At 41.2% G+C, this 15,459-nt stretch overlaps 1 protein-coding gene across 1 annotated transcript in view; it reads left to right on the top strand.

Moving 5' to 3' along the window:
* The first annotated feature begins 871 nt into the window (after positions 1 to 871).
* PRKG2 (protein kinase cGMP-dependent 2) overlaps positions 872 to 15,459 on the top strand; it is a 107,828-nt gene continuing 93,240 nt past the window's right edge. Inside the window, exons 1-2 of the mRNA XM_089675511.1 lie at positions 872 to 1,407; positions 12,398 to 12,564. Coding sequence (XP_089531637.1) covers positions 872 to 1,407; positions 12,398 to 12,564 — 703 coding nt within the window. The remainder of the gene's footprint in view (positions 1,408 to 12,397; positions 12,565 to 15,459) is intronic.

The following is a 15,459-nucleotide window of genomic DNA, read 5'->3' as shown; positions in this document are numbered from 1 at the left end:
TCTCCTGATAAGACATATCGTGTGGCGTCACTCTGCAAATGCATAGTTTGGTGTGTATTACTAGAGAGGTTTTTTTTTTCTTGGGAGAGTGCATGTGATCAGCACACGGCCAATCAGCACAGTCCAGACAGAGATCAGGGGTTTTGTATCCTCCTAGAGCAAATTGAAAACTCCTCCTACAAGCTTTAACATATGCTCTACTGGACACTGATAGAAGTCACAAGACGGCTCTAACTGCTGATGAGAAAAGCTATTTAGCATTTGTATTTACTAAAATAATTGCATTTCCATGTTCTGTGTACTGTGGGAGACCAGATATAGTGAATGCAGGGTCCTGGGTTTAGTAGCACTTTAATACCTGAATCTATCCATTTCCTGTTATCCCATGCACATCAGTATTTAAACTGGGAGAGCCTGGGCTGGGGGCAGGTTAGTGACATACAGCTCAACTACAGGAGAAAAAAAGGGAGGTCATCAACCTGCCTATGCTGTCTGGATCAGAAACACAATTACTAATCCTCAGGAGGTATTGCAACATCATATTTCAACTGTGTATGTGGGTGCCTACTTGGAGTTCAAGTTTAAGCAACAAACACCTACCACATTTAATATTTGAACAGGCATTTATATTTCACTCAGTGATTTAAAAAAATGTTCTTAAAAAAAACTGCCACACAAACCTGATGTAATATCAAAGATATCAAAAATTGAAAGGGTTGAGAAATCATGTTTGGTGCATGACTGCATTATTCAATCAATATATCTCAATTGTAACAGGACAGATGTGTACAGCATAATGTTTTGGCATGCTCTATGGGGATATCTTATTAGTCAACCATTTGCTTTTTTTTTTTGTAGAGTATTATAAGACATGGGAAATGGCTCTATGAAACCCAAGCCATTGAGGCAGCCACATGGACAACTACTGAACTTCTCTGTTAGCGCCTGCAGTAGTCTTCACAATACAGAAGCCACTGATGGAAAAGTTTGGGAACTTGAGAGAGAGCTCAGGCTGAAGGATGAGGAACTTCTGAAAAAAGAACACATATTTCAGGAGTTGCAGGAGCAGTTTACCAAGCAAACTCAAGCAATTGCTGAAATCACAGAAGAACTTCAAAGCAAATGTGTTCAACTTAACAAACTGCAGGATGTTATTAGTATTCATGGGGGGCAGTCTTTAACACCTACTTTAAAAATGTTGCACTCTTCTCCAACTAAACATCTCCAGACATCGCCTTCAAGATCTTTACAAACTTCACCATTTAAGACTTTGTCTGGATTTTTTAACAACAGCAAAAGAAAAGGAGCCAAGGAAGGGATATCTGCAGAACCAACTACCAGGATATATGATCAAAGTAATGCCCCACAGTTTTCATTTGAGAAAGCTTGTGTTAGGAAAGATTTAAGGTGAGTTCTAATGGTTAATGTAAGGTTGTCTTCCCTAATAATATAAAAGCTATGTTTGAGTTTCTTTTTGTCTACATTTTTTTTTAGTTCAGGAATAATATTTAAAGCAGGGTTTAATGTTACCATTGGGTGATTCTGCCACTGCAAATTTTGTACTCCTGCGCTTCGGGATGGACGCGGCTAGGGTTATGGTAACATCACAGATATCCTGGAAAATGCACTCCTTGCTGCCCTCAATGGACCGGGGTAGTCCAATGTCCCTGGATATAAAGAAAAACAAACAGAAGGCGCACTGGCCTAGTGCATTATCGTAAAAAAAATATTTATTGGAAGGATAAAAAGTAAGTTTTGTATTCACAATAGGCAGACAGGTCAAAGGCACATCACACTAAACAGCGATGTCCAATCCACATTGCATATAAGGCAAAAAAATGGAACAATGGACTTCCAACAGGTTAACGTGTTTCGAGGTCTCAACCTCTTCCACAGAGCCACTTCTCTGAGGAAGTGGCTGATATGCAATGTGGATTGGACACCGCTGTTTAGTGTGATGTGCCTTTGACCTGTTTGCCGATTGTGAGTACAATACTTACTTTTAGTCCTTCCAATAAATATTTTATGCCGGTGCTCCCTCTGTTTGTTTTTCTTTCTATCCGGTGATTCTGCCACTACCTTTCCAAGATTGTAATATCCCCAATCTTGCCTGCAATAGGCACACTTTTGTTAGTTTTAAATAAATTGCTTTGTTTTCTTTAAAGTTCAACTCAAGGATACTATGAACCTTCCCCCTCCATCACACCCCCTTTAACTAACCACTCTTATGAAAACAAAAACTATCAAAATGGCCATTTTACTTACCTAAAACCATGGTTATGTGACGATCCTTCTCTCTTCCTCAATTCTTCTCTGGGTGTCCTCATCACTGCCTGCATCAATGCCTGCAACTGGTGGAGGCAATTGGCCGGTTCGTCTCTCATAGGATCCAGAGGCAGGAGAACTCATGGGGTCGGTAAGGGTTCCAGTGCCCAAGAAGATAACTAGCAGGGAAAAATGCCTGGTCCCCAAGGCAGGAAATTAGCTTGGGTCATAGAGGAAACCATGACATTGATCCATTGCACTTCAGACTGGTGTAGGAAGAGGTGTTTGAAATCAAGACTGAGAAGTAGGGTAATTTATGCACAATGCACTATTTAAATATCTTTTTTGCCTGGATTTGAGCTTTAAAGTGTTTTTACACCTTTACATATACCCTATGAAGTGGTTAGCCTCAAGTGATACACAGAGATGAAACAAATCCTTCTACATAAGTTGCGCCTTTTTATCAGTAGTCTTCTCTATATTGGTTCAAAGTGCTTGTGTGAGCTTTCAGAAAGCAGGGGGTGGGGAGCTGAAGTTACACTCTGCAGAGCTCCGTGAGAGCTGATTGGCAGGCATGGGCACACCCCCTTCACACAGCATACAGGAACAGAGCTGAGGCAGTCAATCACAGGCCTGCAGGTCCCTCCCCTGCCACCTTTTTATCTTTTGGTGTCAGCAAAATTTTTCAGAAGTGACTGATAGTAGAGGAAAGAGGTGGCAGACTGAAATGACACTAAGTGATCTGAATTGAGAAAGTACACACTGTAGGAGATATGTTTTCGCATTTCATGTCTGAGGTTTACAACCACTTTAAGTGCCATACCACTTGTTTCAATACACATTTGTATGATATAATTTCTCAGTTGTTTTCTCTTCATTTATGGCATACACCATGTCTCCCCCAAAACCACTGTGTCTTTGATATAAAAGAACATTTACAATATATATTACCTGGTTTTCGTTACCTGCCCTGCATTCATTTAATTTAGCCACTACTATGCTTTGCCCCCACATAGCTCTCTGGGATGGCTCAGATGCTGAAGGCAAACCTTGGAAACAACCTTCTAATCTTGAGAAATTTTTCTCTGCCTTAAAATCTTTTGAGGTTTAGTTTGAGCATAGATGATGTGTTCTGACATGCTTCTTGACTTCTACCCAGCTGGGAGGCAGCTGGCAGAGCATGTGTGAGATATTGGGCATGGAGGCAGGGGAGAACCAATGAGAGACAGTAGCTGGTGAGCACAGTGAATTTTGTGCAATGGACTTGAAAAAAAAAAGCATCCAGATCAGGAGTTCTGACATCCCTTTGATTATATTTGCTGTATGCATTTTAAAGGTCAATGGCTCAGAATATTTTGAAGTTAAAAGTTGAGTGTAAACAAGTAGAAATTTCCTACAAAAATCATCACTGACTGTTATTAGGCCTCTTTAAGCAAAGGGTTAATACAATGAACTTGGTGAACATTATTGAGGCCTTTTCTTTCATTTACACATTATCATGCCTTTACATATTTGATGTTTCCCAGTCCAGGAGTACTGCTGACCTATAGCATAGAAATTGCCCATACAGTATAAAACAAAGAATGTTATTTTTATTGCTGTTCATTGCAGGTGCCAAGTTCCCTATGTCTAACAAAACAATTAAAGGGTAATTAAACGGTATGTCCAGGCATTAAGTGGTGCTAAAATACACCCATATTCTCTAAAACGAGTTCATACACGTTTACTACTTAAAGCGATTCTAAAAATTTTTTTTTGGGGGGGGGGGGGGTTGGGATATCAAACAGGCTATACTTACCTGCTGTGTGCAGTGGCTCCCGCTTGCTGTCTCAGCCAATAAGGAGGCAGAGACCAGGGACATTACTGTCCACAGCACCCCCCCCCCCACATTACTGTCTTCAGTACCCTCCCACGTTACTGTCCTCAGCCCCCCCCCACATTACTGTCCTCAGCCACCACACATTACAGTTCTCAGCCACCCACTTTAATATCCTAAGCCACATTCCATATTCCTTAGCCCCCCACATTACTATCCTCAGTGCCACTCCTCACTTTAATGCTCTCAGCCCCCCACATCACCTCCTCTAGCCCCCCACATTTCAGGCCTCAGCTCCTCCACTTTAAGTTTAATGTCCTCAAGCCCCCCACATTACTGTCCTCAGTCCCCCCATATTACTATGCTCAGCCCCCCCACTTAATGTCCTCAGCTCCCCACCAACGTTGCTGTTCTAAGCCCCCCCCACATTCAGTCCTCACCCCCCCCACATTTAGTCCTCGGCTCCTTTTCACATCACTCCTCCTTCACACTAATGTCCATAGCCCTTTTAACTTGACCCCGCCCCCCCACTGTCCTATCTTCCACAGACAGTGATTGACAGACAGTGATTGATTGGTAGCACTGCCCTTCATCCTAGCAACCAATCACCTGCTTGTTAACCTCGGGCAGCTTCCACCCTCCATCGAGAACTGTCCTGCCTCCTGCTATCAGCTCTGGGAGGATGGCCGCGAGATGGCTGGGGGAAGAAAAGGCTCCAAAATGGCGGGACCGCATGGGTCCGGATGGGACAGTGACTCGGTCCGCATCCAGACCCCGGTCTGCCATTTAGTGATGTTTGCTCTAGGAAGACCAGCCTCTCACCATCCAGCTCTATGTGTCCTTGCTTCTTGCTTCTGAATATCCAAACCTCCAATGCCTAAGTTGTTTACCGCAGACTATCATGTAAGTTGCTACATTTTATCTCAATAAACCATTGCTACAATTGCTGAATCAATGCTTTTGTGGCTTCTTTGTTTTGCAACCAGAAATAGTGGCACAGCCTACATCAGAGCTGCTCTCATACTCTATTGTATCTATTCATATTTCAAGGGAACCTCCTGTAGAGAAGTCTGAAGACCTTCCATTTCCATCTCCTTTACCATTTCAAAACCCAAACTGTTTTTTCATTTGTGTTCTTTTACCAGAACTATGACATGACTTGCCTAATTTCAGAGCTGTCTTTTGGATTTAACATGGTTAGTAATGATTTACTGCAGGGGCAGACTGACCATTTGGAAACTCAGGCACTGCCCGAGGGCCCGGGGTCAGTAGGGGGCCCCATGAGATGCCCCTGGTACCTTTTTCATAGGCTTTTTTGAGTTTGAGCAAGGACTCAGGAGCCCCATGATCCCCTATTGCCTGGGGGCCCCATGAGTTGTCAGTCTACCCCTGATTTACTGTATACTGTATACAAATCATGTATACAGTATGTAAGTAATAATTTATTATGGGACAGTTCTAAATTATACAGCCACTTTTAGTTTTAGGCAGCACTAGATCACTTTTTGTGATAAAAACTGGTACCATTCCTTATACTTGTCCAACGCATTGTCATTACAAGCAAGTGAAAGTAGTATGCAGTATGTGGGCTAATTTCATTTAGTGTCTCCATGTGGCCCAATTAAATATGTGGTTAGCAGGCAAGTAAAGAGAGCACTGTTCCTGAAGACTGTCATATATGTAATAAACCTGATGAGGTGAGAGCAGAAACTGCCTGGGATCTGTAGGTAATGCCAGCAAACTGCAGTGCAGCCTCATCACAAGAGGGGAGGGAGAAGCGCTGTGATTAGCTACATTGGTGTCTGGGAACCTAAGCCACCCCACTCAGCAACAGAGGAGGGAAATGGAGTGCAACACCAGGCGGAAGTGAACAGTGTGAATTAGGTTACCTGCAGTCCAGGAGACAGAAGGAATAAAACCTTCTATGTACCAGAGAGGCCCAGATACTTCGACCACCTCCAGTCCAGATCTTTGCAGACCCACAAGGACCACCAAACACCCAGGACCAGAGAGAGAATGGGCAGCAATAGAAGAGGAAAAGCACATGCTCTGTTCAGCCCCCTACATACTAGCCACCAGGGGCATTATGGCCTGTCCTTCACCACCCATCATCCAGCCAGTGTGGCCTACACTTCATTCATCTCCAGACAGCCTGCAGATTTTGGCTAACCATACAATTCAATGGCTTTCCTGCACTAAATGTTGTAGACTGGAAGTTTCCTAGCTTAGTCTTTCCAAAGAAAAACTGTTTACCATTCTTGCTGTTGACATCAGTGTTACATGGCCAACACTATTCTAATGTGAATGTGTGCTTAAAATGCTGAAAAATTCATATAATAAGACCAACACTAGCACTTCATATGATCAGAAAATATGGTCCAGAGTACAGATACAAAAAGAGGTGGCCCCCACCCCATATCATGCTTAAATTCCATTTTCAACCCTACTTTAGAACAAGCTTTTCTTTATTAACTGAAGCAGATGGTGTAAAAGCATTAATTTTCATTAGAGCAGTATGTCATAAAAAAGGAATCTCGTAAACAACTTTCATCATCAGGTTTATTCAGAAAATCAGTGCAAAGAACAACAGTGACATGTAAAGTGCATCGATATATAGACACCAATCAGATTTTGGTATACTCATATCTGTAAAGGATCCCTTTCAGTTGGTTAATTTTCTCACTGCTCTTTGCTTTGATTAATTTTCACAATATTTTCAAAATTTTGTGATCATTATTTACCAATTACATTCCAGATTAAATAAGATCTGTTGAAGGACCTGAAATGATAGAATAGCATATGCTGGTGCCCTTGGTAATAAGGAAAAGAGAAATACTCAAAGTGTAACTCAGAATAGACTCTAGAAGTTCTTTTTTTCAACTGTCTGCCTAAATCTACTTTCTGAAATCTGATTATCAAGGTTGTAGTGTCATCACAGGGCAGCACAGTGGCTAAATGGTTATCACTTTTGCCTGGCATTACTAGGGTCGTTGGTTCGAATCCCAACCACAGCACCACCTGCCTGGAGTTTGCATGTTCTCCCTGTGCCTGTGTGGGTTTCCTCCCACACTCCGAAGACATGCTAGTAGGTTAATTGATTCCTGGTAGGTTAATTGGCCCTAGTATGTATGAATGCAAGTTAGGGACCTTAGATTGTACGCCCCTTGAGGGTTAGGGACTGATGTGAATGTACAATATATATGTAAAGCACTGCATAAATTGACAGCGCTATATAAGTACCTGTAATAAATTATTTGCTTTATCTTAATAAGCTCTAGCTCTGTTTTTAAATCTGCAATTATACAATTCACTATTGTTATGTATTGTTTACCTGAATGGTCCCTCCGTACAATCATTTTAATGTGTTTTTACTTGCCAAAGAATGCTTTCTAGATATTATTTGCAGAAATATCAATAACTTGGCTAGGCATAATTTACCTTTCATTTTTCTTTCCTTTCACTATAACAGTACTTTTATTCTGCTAGCGACAAACATGTATAGATGTATAGGAGAACATGATCTGTTTTTAAGTGCTCAACATATGGAATTCCCTGTGACCTGCATCCCAATTAGCTGCTAGCGTTTTTCCTGTGGGAATACAATGGCAGGTTGCACAAATCACAAGGCAATTAGTACTGAACATACCTTTTGCTGGGTGAGTTAAAAGGATTAATAGTTACGTCTTAATCAATATTTCTGCCTCCTAGCTAGAAGCTTTAATTGGTCCATAGTCAGACTTAGTTCCAAGCTTAAAGTTTTGTGGACTATGTAAACCACAGGTTAGTTGGTGAGGGTGTGGTGTTCATTTATTTCCACTATGGCAATTATTTCGAGATTTAAGCAGCATTGCTTCTCTACAGTCCCAGTTGTATTATAATCCCTGTCTGATGTTGTGTGCTTTATACAAAATGCCTATTATACAAGCTGCAGGAAGCCATTGATAAAATGTAAGTAGTTCATACATCTATTCGTTAAAGTCAATGTAATGGGTCAGAATGAATCCTCATGTATATTAAATTAATTTATCATTTACTTATACTATTTTCATGTCATAGAGTATTAAGCATTAATACAAATTTTTGTGCATGCTGGACAAATCTTATGGAGCTTAAAGTGTTACTAAACCCACAACAGTAAAATCAGTCTGTATATGCAGTGAAATATGCTTGTTATACTCACCATGGAACCTAAGAAGTTCATCCTCTGCATTGTGTAAAAACGCTGTTTGATCCTGATTTTCTGATCCTCCCCTTCTTCCAGTGCCCCCCTCTTATCTCCTGATAAGACATATCATGTGGAGTCACTCTGCACATGCTCAGTTTGGTGTGTATTGCAAGAGAGGGTTTTTTTTTTCTTGGGAGAGTGCATGTGATCAGCACAGGGCCAACCAGCACTGTCCAGGCAGAGGCCAGGGGTCCTGCATCCCCCTAGAGCAAAATCTCCTTCTACAAGCTTTAACATGTGCTCCGCTGGACACTGATAGAAGTCACAAGACTGCTCTAACTGCTGATGAGAACAGGTATTTAGCAGTTTCTATGTACTAATGTAATTGCATTTCCATGTTCTGTGTACTGTGGGAGACCAAATATAGTGAATGCGGGGTCCTGGTTTAGTAACACTTTAAAGGAAATCTTTTCTAAGAGCAACATAGATGCTGCCATTTCTGTTTTTTTCATTTGGCATACTAATTTTTCGAGTTACTAACTCCAAATAGGTGTGTAGATAAACTTTTCCCTGATTTTCCTGATCTGCATAATTAGTCAGTCAGTCAGTGACTTGTCAGCATTTTAAGCCATCTGTAGCAGACCCTTATGTCCTGAAAATTGCAGGGTGGGACATCTATGGTTCGGATTTGTTTTTCCAACACATCTCACAGATGCTTGATTGTTTGAAATCTGGATAATTTGGAGGCCAAGTCAACAGCTCAAACCCATTGTTTTGTTCCTCAAACCATTCTTGAACCATTTATGCAGTATGGCAAAGCACATAATCCAGCTGAATAAGGCCACTACCATCAGGGAATACAGGGGTGTACTTGGTCAGCAACAATGAATAGCAGGTCCAAGGTTTCCCTGCAGGACATTGCCCAAAGTATCACACTGTCTCCTCTAGCTTGCCTTCTTACCTTAGTGCATCCTGGCGCAATCTCTTCCGCAGGTAAGTGACGTACATGCACCCGACCATCCACACAATGTAAAAGAAAACATGATTCATTGGACCAGGCCATCTTCTTCCATTGCTCAGTGGTCCAGTTCTGATGCTTACATGCCCATTGTAGGCACTCTTTGCTGTGAACGTGGGTCATCATGGGCAGCCTGAATGGTCTGCGCCTATGCAGCCCCATAAACAACAAAAAGCTTTCAATGTTTACATGATGCCTAATAAATCCCACCAGCTTTTGAATGACACTGTAACCAGATAATTAAGGTTATTTACTTTACCTGCCAGTGATCCTAATGTTGTGGCTGATCAGTGTATACAGTATATAATATAAATAAAATAGGTATATAAAGGTGAACAGTACCAGTGGCAAAAGATTGTCCATGGTAACCTCCAAAAATAAACAAAAAATAAAAGATCTTTTTATGATGAGAATTTTGTGGCTCAAGTTAGTACAATAAAGCAATCTGGTCCCTTACTGCAGAAGGTAGCCACAGTGAAGCAATGTAAGCCTCCTGGTGGGACTTAACACTAGCTGGACACATACAGTATACAGTGAAGGAAATAAGTATTTGATCCCCTGCTGATTTTGAATGTTTGCCCACTCACAAAGGAATGATCAGTCTAAAAATCAAATGGTAGGTGTATTGTAACACTGAGAGACAGAATAGCAACAAAAATTTCAAAAGAAATGCATGTCTAACAAATTATGGATTAATTTGCATGTTCATAAGGGAAATAAGTATTTGATCCCCTTCACAAAACATGACTTAGTACTTGGTGGCAAATCTCTTGTTGGCAATCACAGAGGTCAGATGTTTCCTGTACTTGGCCTCCAGGTTTGCACACATCTCAGGAGGGATTTTGGCCCACTCTTCTTGGCAGATCCTCTCCAAGTCATTAAGGTTTGGTGGCTGATGTTGGCAACTCAAACTTTCAGCTCCCTCCACAGATTTTCAATCAAATTAAGGTCTGGAGACTGGCTAGGCCACTCCAGGACCTTAATGTGCTTCTTCTTGAGCCACTCCTTTGTTGCCTTGGCCGTGTGTTTTGGGTCATTGTCATACTGGAACACCCGTCCATGACCCATTTTCAATGCCCTGGCTGAGGGAAGAAGGTTCTCACCCAAGATTTGACGATGCATTGCCCCGTCCATCATCCCTTTGATGCGGTGCAGTTGTCCTGTCCCCTTAGCAGAAAACACCCCCAAAGCAGAATGTTTCCACCACCATGTTTGACAGTTGGGATGGTGTTCTTGGGGTCATAGGCAGCATTCCTCCTCCTCCTCCAAACACGGCGAGTTGAGTTGATGCCAAAGAGCTCGATTTTGGTCTCATCTGACCACAACACTTTCAACCAGTCCTCCTCTGCATCATTCAGATGTTCAGTGGCAAACTTCAGATGGGCCTGGACATGTGTTTTCTTGAGCAGAGGGACCTTGCGGACATTGGTCGGAGTAGTGTGTTACCAATTGTTTTCTTGGTGACTGTGGTCCCAGCTGCCTGGAGATCATTGACAAGATCCTCACGTGTAGTTCTGGGATGATTCCTCACTATTCTCATGATCATTGACACGCCACGAGGTGAGATCTTGCATGGTACACCAGACCTAGGGAGACTGACAGTTGTTTTGTGTTTCTTCCATTTGCGAATGATTGCACCAACTGTTGTCACCATCTCACCAAGCTGCTTGGCGATAGTTTTGTAGCCCAGTCCAGCCTTGTGTAGGTCTACAATCTTGTCCCAGACATCCTTGGACAGCTCTTTGGTCTTTGCCATGGTGGAGAGTTTTGAATCTGATTGATTGCTCCTGTGGACAGGTGTCTTTTATACAGGTAACAAAATGAGATTAGCAGCACACCCTTTAAGAGACTGCTTCTAATCTCAGCTTGTTACCTGTATGAAAGACACCTGGAGGCTAGAAATCCTGCTGAATGATAGGGAATCAAATACTTATTTCCCTCATGAACATGAAAATCAGTGCATAATTTGTTAGACATGCATTTCTTTTGAGATTTATGTTGCTATTCTGTCTCTTAGTGTTACAATACACCTACCATTCAATTTTTAGACTGATAATTTCTTTGTGAGTAGGCAAACATTCAAAATCAGCAGGGGATCAAATACTTATTTCCTTCACTGTATGCATTGGTCAACTCCACTGTTCTGTGTTGAGAGTGTGTTCACTGTGCATTACAAGCACAGTGACAGAGCTGACAGACAGTCTCTGGTCAATATTAATAATCAAGAGCCAGTGGGAGGGGCTCCCAATCGTGTGATTGCTGAGACAGCCAATCAAAGTTATGACATGATCAGAAAGCATGCTTCCTGTCTTTAAAAACTCCTTAAAGGGCTGGCATGCCAAGGGTTTAATTGTTTAGAATTGCGCTGCTTTATAATATAAAGCCTTAAGCACCATCCCTAGCAGTGAGCTTACTATGCAGTGGCTTTTTATACTGATCATATTAGAATTTTCTCCATGCTGATGAAATGTTGTGATGACATAGGGTGGGGTGGATGGTGTTGAAGGCAGCCCAAAAGTCTTTCTTACCAACACTCCAGGAAATGTCAACTTTGCTGTAGAATTACAATACAGCTATATCTTCTGATTGATGGCACATTACTGCAACAGGCAGGATTTCCTTGAAGTGGATTTGAGCTCAAAAATTAAAAATTTGCTATGTTATGTCTTTTTTCTGAAAATTTTCCTGACAAACAGGACTCCTTGCTCTGCAAGGATGCCTAAGCACTCCTGTACCTACAGCCTCATAACCGGACATCTGTGTTTCTAAAGCACTGCTGGCTCTTACTGCTAGTTTCAGGAGATTTGGAATGAGATTTGGTGATGTCACTTCTGTACTGCTCACTGTTCTTGCTGGAGGCTTTAACAAGAGGATGCAAAGCCCTGCCTCTACCAAAATGGTGGCTTTCATACACCCACATAATGATAAGTTAGTAATGGCAAAAAATTGTTGCAGAGAGACCGCACGCAATACTAGTGACTTTTCCGTTGCCCTTTGCCTGACCTTGTTTTGGGCACAGCTTCCATATTCCAATTGCCCTTTAAGACCCCATTTATATGATCACTGTGGCTCTTACCGGGTGAAATGTTATTTTTGATGTGTGTTGTTTTTATACCTTCTTTGTCTTTACAAGTGAGAAAAAACTTATAACGGATGCACTGTACAAGAATCAGTTTCTAAAACGACTTGATCCTCATCAAATCCGGGATATGATAGAATGCATGTACGAAAGAAGATATGCCCAAGGAGAATATATTATAAAGCAAGGCGAACCGGGCAGTCATATCTTTGTATTAGCTGGTGAGTTAACCCGAATATTCTTTGTAGCTAAACACATGCTGGATGGACCTGTCCTCATCATTACTCAGCTGTGGAAATGTTAAGCTCTGGCTAAATCTAGTCATGGAGAAAAATAGCAGGTGATGCGGTCAAACTCTTTCACGCCGCACTCAATATGGACTTAACCAAACAGATCTACTAAAATGGAAGCAGGATTCAAACAATAAAGTACTGTTGTTAAACATAAAAAGTTGCTGTATTCATAACTATTTCTGGATCCTTAATAGACCACACTTGGTATCCCAATACATCTAGAAGCTAGCAGTGTACTGTGTGTGCCTGCATTATATATGCAAATTCTAACCTCAGCAAACATTTAGTGGTGCGCACTTCGTAGACATATCCAAATGCATCATATTCTTTTTTTAAACCTTGTATGAAAACATTTTAATAGATTTTAAAGAGCCTTATCCACCCAAACTGATATTTTAGTTGTTGGTAAATGCTGCGGAGATAAACTAATGGTTTCTTATAACTCTCAGGGGTTCGGCATTTTTTCTTAAGGGGGTCTAGGTCTCCTTGTTGGAATTCTTCATGTATGTTATTTTATTAAAGTGCATGTATAGCCACAACTATTATTGTTAGTTTTGGATAGAGTAAGGAAGAGTTAAAGTATAACTAAAAACATTTTTTTTTCATTTAGGATAAAGTGGAGAGGGATTATAACATCTGTCAAGTTTTTAGTATTTGCAGGAAAAAATGGAACAAGAGTGCTCTGGCCTAGTGCATTATCCTAGTTAACAGTTTATTGAATGAAAGTTAAAATATACTCACAAACAAGAAGTGACAAATCGCATAACAAATGGCAATCATTGGAAATATGCTCCATATGACACCAAGGGCCCCAACATAAAAGAAGTACCATCCAAGGGCCAAAGAAAGGCTGGCGTGTTTTGAGGGAAACCCTCTTCCTCATTATCTGGGACAATGTGCTAGGTCAATGCGCTCTTGTTCCATTTTTTCATGCAGTTACTCCTGACTTCCCCTGTCATACACAGTAGCAGCAAGACTTAGCTTAGCCACTCGAATTTTGCATTTATGTGGGTTCTACCATACCTCCCTGTCTTCAGTCCTCTACGATGATGCACAGGAGCTTTTGGCTTATTTGACTTTGGAAAGTTTTTAGTGTTGTCTGTAGTACCATTAGAGAGATTCACCCTCTCTATTTTGGGTCGTTACCAGAACAGTACTAGAGGGGACACTAGTTCTGGGGAACCTGGTGACAATCAAGGATTTACTCACTTTGGAGGGATTTCTTCTTACTTCCTGCTTGACTATGTGAGAGGAAGTGAAGACTTCCCAATAAGACACAGATGACCATAAAAATGACAGGGGTTATAACCCACCCTTACTCTATCCAAAATGAAAAAAAAAAAGTTTGGCCTATAGTTCTACTTTAAACCCCTATCAGGCTATTTCACTGTTTGTGTTCTGCTGGGAGGATTTCCTTTCACTTCTTGCCTTGGAGACACACTACAAAATGAGAAGCAATCTCTCTAATTTAAGGGGAATTCCTGTCTTGGGCAGTTGTCACCAGAAAATTTGTCCCGATTGGAAGGTTTCCCTTCACCTCTTGCTGTTATGACAAGTCTAAAATGTAGGATTTGCACTTGACAATGATAAATGGGGCAAAATCTCCCAATTGCCACCCAAAACAGACCAAAGTGAAAGCAAGGCTTTAACCCTTCACTACTCAATCCAAAACTTAAAAAAGTTTTGCCTTCACAATCTTACAGTTCATATATAAAGTTTGCCTCCTGCCAGTATGCTGCAGAGTAGGACTCTCCATTGGGAAGCAAGGAAGCCCAACCTCTCCCTGTGGCATTATAATCAGAGCTCTCCAATCAGCAGGGAGAATGACCTTTGATGGTTGCAGACCTAATAGGGATGTCTTGGACCTCTGTAATGAGACTATTGCGTCTCCAAAAACAGCAAGGGTACCATTCAGCAGCTTCTGGCAAGGGTAGGGCCAGTTTTAGATCTTGGGGGCGCTTTAGATTCGGGGGGCCCTTCATACACAGAGGTTGTTTATATTCTCAATGACAGTCACACATTTAAAAATGCAAGACACAACAACATCCTGAGGTCATGCATGTGCACAGGTCATAAGACACCTTACGTAAGAGCTTAAGTGCTCTACGTGTGGTTCGATTGAACTGGCAAAATTCATTTTTAAAAACAATGCAATATACCAGTTCAGCAGGCCAGCAAAATCTTATTTCCCAAGATACATTTAAAGAAACTCTGTGAAAAAACTTCTTTACATGTCCGTGCTGCTGATTTTCTACTTTCATTGAATATGTCATCCATCTTTTGGTTCATTCAGTAGCTGCTCTGGAATAGCCTATTCATTTTCAAATCAAATAATTCATTTTCTTTCATTTCCTGTTTGTAAAACCAGTGGCTGATGTCTTCTGTTCCCCCAGCCACTGGCCTTGGCACATCCCTTCTGTATTTCTTTCTTCAGAAAGCAGTGATGTAAGTCAGCCCTACTCAGTGGGCGGACTGAGACTCTCAGACACATTCAACATGTACAAGCCTAGTGTGCCAGCTTACATTCACTTCAATTCCCTGTGGTTGATGGGAAGTGTAGCTTCCTTTTATTGCAGAGCAAGAGGAGAGGATATGATGTACTCCCTGCTGTTACACTTCCTGCTTGGCAGAGCAGATGCTGTAATCTTTTGAATTACAGAGATGATGTCATAAAAATTAAATCAGACTTTTCTCCTAAATGGAAGTTTTATTAATTGTTTAGTGTTTTGTGTAGGGGGGGGGGTCACTAATGAGTTCTTCTTTAATAAACTAATTTTAAAAGTAATTTTTTATTATTATATATTTTATATAATTTTATTATTA

This window comes from Staurois parvus, unplaced genomic scaffold, assembly GCF_062004578.1.
Source record: "Staurois parvus isolate SC_StPar_1 unplaced genomic scaffold, SC_StPar_1.0 ptg000013l, whole genome shotgun sequence".
In the NCBI taxonomy this organism is placed as follows: Eukaryota; Metazoa; Chordata; class Amphibia; order Anura; family Ranidae; genus Staurois; species Staurois parvus.
The sequence above is the reverse complement of the archived record's forward strand: the minus strand, read 5'-3'. Positions and strand labels throughout refer to the sequence as shown.